Source organism: Zootoca vivipara, chromosome 15, assembly GCF_965207765.1.
Source record: "Zootoca vivipara chromosome 15, rZooViv2.hap1.1, whole genome shotgun sequence".
In the NCBI taxonomy this organism is placed as follows: domain Eukaryota; kingdom Metazoa; phylum Chordata; class Lepidosauria; order Squamata; family Lacertidae; genus Zootoca; species Zootoca vivipara.
The window spans coordinates 40,612,494-40,619,125 of NC_142598.1; the positions used below are offsets into that span (position 1 = coordinate 40,612,494).

A 6,632-nucleotide genomic window follows, 5' to 3' on the forward strand; every position below is an offset into this window, starting at 1 on the left:
ATGTCAACAGAAAGGGAAATACCGTACTTTCCCGTCTATAAGACGCCCCCATGTATAAGACACCCCTTGTTTTTGGGGACTCAAATTTAAGAAGATGGGGGGGAGATGGCACAGAGTTGTTGAGCTTTGTTGGGGGGTTTTCCCAAAAATCACTCACCCACATGTTTTGCAAAATCCTCTTCCCGTCTGTCCCCTCGCCGGCAGAAGCTGCCAATTGCCCGCCCAACTGCCGGAGTGTCAGCCAATCAACACCACCCATTGACGCAACAACCAATAGCACGCACAATATCCACTGACAGCTGCACCAGCAACCAGTCAAATGTCCACCCTATGCCCTACCCAGGTATAAGACGACCCCCACTTTTTAGCATGATTTTAAAAGAAAAAAACCATGTCTTATACAAGTACGGTAATTTTCCTTTCTAACGGCTGATATAGATACAGGAGTGCCTATAAAGCCACGGCAGGTTCAAAACAGTTCTGGCATTCCCTTGTGGGCCAGTCACAGAAAGGGACTTTGCCAACTGCAGGGGCCACAGAACGTCCCATTTAGAGATTCCTCCGCCATTGCAGGGGAGCAAGGCGTCTCCTGTGCTGCAGGGGGCTGCAGCAATGTCTGATTTGGCTGCCGCAAATACTTTCAAATATCTGAAAGGCTGTCTGTCCCATGGAAGATGGAGCAGACTTGTTTTCTGCTGCTCCTGAGGGGACGACCCAAACCTATAAACCACAAGGCTAAAGCTCAGGAATGCTACTAAGCTTCTGCCTACAGTATCAACTTCCTACACTTTTCAGTGATCGCTGATCCATGGCTGTTTGATGTACCTTTGGGGACAATTAATTTGGGATGTATTCATTATTGGTTGTTTATATGCAGGCCTGCCATTTCCATCTCTGTATTGTATTTGAATGTAATGGATTTCATTTTATACTATTGCCAGCTGATGAAGAATTATCATTGAAACAGTTCATTATCCCGGAAGAACTGTTCTGTCTTCTGCTGTGCTTGGAGACATTTGGAGTGACATTTGGAGCACCGACCATCTCACTCCTGTGTTGCTGTTCTTATAGCACGTCGCTGTGGAAAGGCGTTCAGCCTCAATTTCAGTGATTCTTTATAGTGACATAACCATTATAGTGACATAACCAGGTGGCGCTGTGGTTAAACCACTGAGCCTAGGGCTTGCTGATCAGAAGGTCGGCGGTTCGAATCCCTGTGACGGGGTGAGCTCCCGTTGCTCGGTCCCAGCTCCTGCCAACCTAGCAGTTCGAAAGCACGTCAAAATGCAAGTAGATAAATAGGAACCGCTACAGCGGGAAGGTAAACGGCGTTTCTGTGTGCTGCTCTGGTTCACCAGAAGCGGCTTTGTCATGCTGGCCACATGACCTGGAAGCTATACGCCGGCTCCCTCGGCCAATAATGCGAGATGAGCGCGCAACCCCAGAGTCGGTCACGACTGGACCTAATGGTCAGGGGTCCCTTTACCTTTACCTTAACCATTCTAATCGTTCTGCTTATGGAATAGTTACTTGACTCTTATTAGTTTGTGACTCCCCGTACATATTGCATGTCTTCTGTCTGAATTTTGAAACAGTTTGATGGTGTTATATCATTGTTGTCAATATATTATTAGCCTACGTGTTGCTTGATGTTGTTCAGATTATAAAGGTCAGGAATGACATTCTGATGGCAAGAGCTATTGGGCAGTGGAAAGGACTCCCTTGGAAGCCAATAGAATCTCCTTCATCGGAGATTTTTAGATGGAGGCTGGATGGCCGTTTGTTAGAGATTCTTTAGCTGTGATTCCTGCATTGCTGTATGCCAAACAGATTCCCCCTGAGGGTCCTTCCAGCCCTACAATTCTGTGACTCACATTGCCACAAATTCAGGGTTTTTTTGGGAGGGGAGTGTTAGGGAACCTCAGGCCTGGGGGCCAAATGTGGCCCCCAGCCCTCTCTGTCTCTCTCTCTGTCTCTCTCTGTCTCTCTCTGTCTCTCTCTGTCTCTCTCTCTCTGTCTCTCTCTCACACACACACACACATTAATTATTGAGTTTTACATTGCAAATTAAAATTCAACCATTAAATATCATCATCATTATCATCACCATCTAGAATTCCCTGACTCCTTTCACTCCCCTCCACCTTTCCATGCTTACCATTTTCAATCTTTCCCCAATGTTTCACTTATTTTTCTTAAATAACCCAATTTTACCTTAAGGTTTTTTTTTTTAATACATTACAAGTGTTACTCAAATCCTGCCAAAGTTTTTAGTTGTTTACAGTGTTCTCTTAGGTATAGTGTGATTTTTTTTCTTTCCTTCTTAAAGTTCCTCTCTTCCTGGTTTCTGATTTTCCCGGTCAATTTCGGCGTAGTCCATCTTCTTCATCAACCAATCGTCTCTGGTTGGGACTTTATCTTCTTTCCATCTCTGGGCCAGTAGTATTCGCACTGCTGTTGTCACATACATAAATAACCATTTCTGCTCCTTTGGTATCTCTGCACCTAAATTTCACAAACATTATTTTAAACATTTTTTTCGACTCATTATATATCATTTCCCAGAACAAATTCAGTTTTTCTATGAAGTCTGTTTATGCTTGGATTCGTAAAAGGGTTCTCACTGATAATGCAGCCAGAGGTTTATCACACACAGAATGCTTTCCCAAGAAGCTGCTTCCAACATTCAGCCATGAGTAACTTTGTGTGTTTGTACAAAAAACAAACAAACCCACACATGTAGAGCATGTAAACTTGCCCTTAAAAGTTCTGTGCATCTCTTAATATCAATCCATAATATCATTTTCTCATGTATTGTTTGTAGTCAGAAATGTTTTGTGGCTGTATTCCTGAGTTGTGGAAAAACCATCCCCCCGTTGTGTATAGAACTAACGTACGGTTCCCAATACTTTTTAGTCTTACTAAACTCTCCTATTTCTGTTTTAAGCACCGGATGCATCTTGGGTGTCGGGCTTGTTCTGTCGCTGATGTGTCGCAGCAGCCCATCGGAAGGCCAGCCTGACATCTCTGCCTCCCTGGATAAACTGAGCAAATACTTGGATGGGGCAGAAGACCAAAGCAGAACGTTTCAGGAGGTAACACTCTCCAGTCTCCCATTTCTCCCAACCTCCCACCCCAAGTCACATGCAGTTCAATCGTTCATTAAAAAACAAACTCACCGACTCTTTCTAAAATTCTGTGTTACTCTTCCTGTTATCCAGATTCTTGCCTATGCGGTTGCCTGTGTCTGCATTTCTGCTTTTAGTGTTAAGATCATCGAGGCCACGGAGGCAGAGGAGATCATGAACAAGCTGCAGAAATTAGCAGAAACCAATCAGCAGGTTGTATCGAGAGCTTGCCATCCATTTTACATTTGCTCACAAATAAAAGTTTCTGCAATATGGAGTGTTGGAATTGTAGAATTGTAGAGTTGGAAGGCGCCACGAGGATCGTCTAGTCCAGGGGTCCCCAAACTTACCCGGATTTGGGCCGGTTCCTCCAGCACTGATCGTGTGGCGGGCCGGAGGGTGGGGGAACACACTCCCATACGCGCGCGCACTTGCTTTTTCTGGCGTGGCACGGAGCCGGAAATGACTTCAGCGCATGTGCAGGCGTCATTTCCGGTGCACTTCCGGGGAAGTGCAGCACCAGAAATAGCTTGTGTGCGTGTGTATGGGAGCGCGTCCCCCCGCCCTCCGGCCTGCGCATGCACACAAGCTATTTCTGGTGCTGCGCCGACTCGGAGATGGGCAACGGCACTGCGGTGCACCAATAAGAGCGGGCGGCGGGGGTTGTCAGGGGCCGCACAATTGGCTTGTGCGGGCCACATCCGGCCCCCGGGCCTTAGTTTGGGGACCCCTGATCTAGTCCAACTGCCTGCAGTGCAGGAATATTTTGCTCAACGTGGGGCTCAAACCCACAACCCTCAGAGTCTCATGCTCTGCCGACAGCTATCAGACCAAAGGCCCGTCCCAAAAGCCTACAGCACCTGGTATTCCCAGGTTGTCCCCCATCCAAGTGCTAACCAAGTCTGACCCTGCTTAGCTTCTGAGACCAGACGAGATCGGGTGTGTTCAGGGTGGTATGTTTTATCACATACTATCTACAGTCGTACCTTGGAAGTTGAACGGAATCCGTCCCGGAAGTCCCTTTGACTTCCAAAACGTTCGAAAACCAAATTGTGGGTTCTGATTGGCTGCAGGAAGCTCCTGCAGCCAATCGGAAGCCCCGCCGGATGTTTGGCTTCCAAAAATAGTTTGCAAATCGGAACACTCACTTCTGGGTTTTGTGACGTCAGGGGACTTTCGGGAACTAAGTATAACTGTTCAAAATCAAGGTACGGCTGTATTACCTTTCTTACATTTTATGTTAATGCTGTAATGAGCACGCAAGTAGAAGAATAGGGAAAACAGTCAATCTGTGTCAAGTAAACATATTATAATAATTATTCAAGCTTGCCCAGACCTACCGTTTGCCTCTGTGCTTTTTGCAGCTTTTGGTTCTGTCCTGATGTTCAAACAAGAACATGCAGCACTATACCTGAAAAGGAGGGGATTTTCTTTTCCTTTCTTAACGCAATGCATACAATTGCAACTGGCCTTTCTAAACGCCTGCCTGGCTTACGTTTCTGGTTCTGTTTCAGACACCTGGGTTTGCCTTAGCATTGGGGAACATTGTTCACGGATTGTCTGCAAGTGGACATGGCAAAGCGGAAGACCTCGGCAACAGGCTGTTTCCTGCATGGATGAAAATTGTTCTTGCAGAGGTACGGGGTTGTGTTTTGTTGCTGTTGACAGTTTCAGGCGACAATCCCCTGAGAATAGGGTGCCCCATTTTCATAGGTGACCAAGCTTTAGAAGCTGTAAATATTTTGGAAAACAACTTTATTTGCTGCTTTAAACCATACCCCCAGTGAAAAATAAAAATATAAAAATGTATAACTAAAAGCCGTAAAATATTTTAACCTTTCTGGTCTGCTGAGATTGCTTTTGCTTTCAGTTCAGTGGTTTTCAAACATATTGGCTTCAAGAAACACTCCACGTAGCCCTTGTCTGCCAAAGATCCTTGCATTCAACACTCAGTTCATACACCCAGCATGGCATATGCTCCCTTCCTGTCATGGGCGTATCCAGCGAGTGGCGGAGGGGCAGCTGCCCCAGAAGCAAAAAAATATATACCGTATTTTACGGACCATAACCCGCACTTTTTCCCTCCAAAAACTGAAGGGGAAAAGTCGCTGCGGGTTATGGAAATTGGGCTGTTTCCGCCCTCTCCGCGGCTGCAGCCAGCGACAGGAATGTGGGAGGCGGGGAGGAGCAGTATGAGCTGGAGGGGGCGGGCGGATGGGAGCTCCTTCCTTCCTTCCATCCTTCCTTCCCCCCTCTTTCTTTCTTCCTTTTTCCCTCTCTCTCACCCCTTCCTTCCTTCCTTCCTTCTCTCTCTTCCCTCCCTCCCTCCTTCCTTCCCTCTCTCTTCCCCTCTCTTGCCCCCCCTAGTTTTGATCCTGGGTACGCCCCTGCTTCCTGTCCTTTTTGAACTGAAAGAACATCCTAGAGCAGACCTGTCATTGTAATGTGACTATAAAATCAATAAAAATCATAAAAAATAGCCCAAAGATGGAAACAACAGGAGTCACCAACAAAAAAAGAGTGGCAGATGTGTTTGTGTTTTGTTTCAATTTCAGGGAGGTCCTACAATGCAAAGGCTTGCAGCGATCCATGGGCTGGTTTCTGTGGTGGGTTCTGAAGGAGCCATGATACAGGTAGAGTACCTGGTGATTCGTGCCTGACATATGTCTACTTTTAAGTGTAGTTGAGGCCACTTTGTAAGCCGGTTATTTTGCTTCAGAAGAATTTCCGCAATCGTGTTGTGCTGCCAACGTGCATACCCAGCCAATGGAAACCTGAATATGTTAGCACCATTTCCTCACAACCCTTCGAAACAGATGAAAAACTCTCCCTGTTCTAATACACTGTTGTTTTGTAAAATGGCGGCTGGGCATTGGGTTGACATGGGTGGCACTGTGGTCGAAACCTCCGAGCCTCTTGGGCTTGCCGATCGGAAGGTCGGCAGTTCGAATCACCTGACCTGTTGCTGGCACCCTTGTGGCACCCTCACCAGTGGCAACTCCCACAAACTCCCATCAGGGATGGAGAGCAGCTTTTACCTTTCCAGGAAGGTTGTCTTCAAGTCTTGCATTTCCCCCACGAAGTATAAATGAGGAGAAATCCAGTGATCCCTGCCATTGGGAATCAAGCCTGTTTCTATGGGAATAATAGTATTTCTGGGTCACGCTTATCAGCATTGGAGTGGCCAACTTGGTGGCCTCCGATATCTGTATGTGTACCCGTCCATCAATCTCTGTCTTTCTGTCCTGCCTTTCACCACCCTATAGCTCCTTAAGCAATGATTGCATGGTTAGGCTTTGCCTTCAGCTGCTTATAGAGGGTTTCTTGCCTGCCATCCACCTCCCCCTTTTTCTTTGACAGCTGAAATCTGAGTCCATCCAGTCTTCCCAGTTTCAGAGCAAACTTAATGAGGTCATCAGAATCCTGAGTCAGGTGAGAGACTTCCATTGGGCTTTTCACATTGATACGCAAGCCAAGATGTGCTTGGTCTTAGAGCAGGGGTCA

The 6,632-nt window shown here is 46.6% G+C and overlaps 1 protein-coding gene across 2 annotated transcripts in view; it reads left to right on the plus strand.

The window, feature by feature from the left end:
* FOCAD (focadhesin) overlaps positions 1-6,632 on the plus strand; it is a 106,718-nt gene that overhangs the window by 84,817 nt on the left and 15,269 nt on the right. For both annotated transcript variants that reach the window (XM_035140663.3, XM_088658826.1), the window contains exons 29-33: positions 2,948-3,095; positions 3,222-3,341; positions 4,643-4,765; positions 5,684-5,761; positions 6,489-6,560. In XM_035140663.3, coding sequence (XP_034996554.3) covers positions 2,948-3,095; positions 3,222-3,341; positions 4,643-4,765; positions 5,684-5,761; positions 6,489-6,560 — 541 coding nt within the window. The remainder of the gene's footprint in view (positions 1-2,947; positions 3,096-3,221; positions 3,342-4,642; positions 4,766-5,683; positions 5,762-6,488; positions 6,561-6,632) is intronic.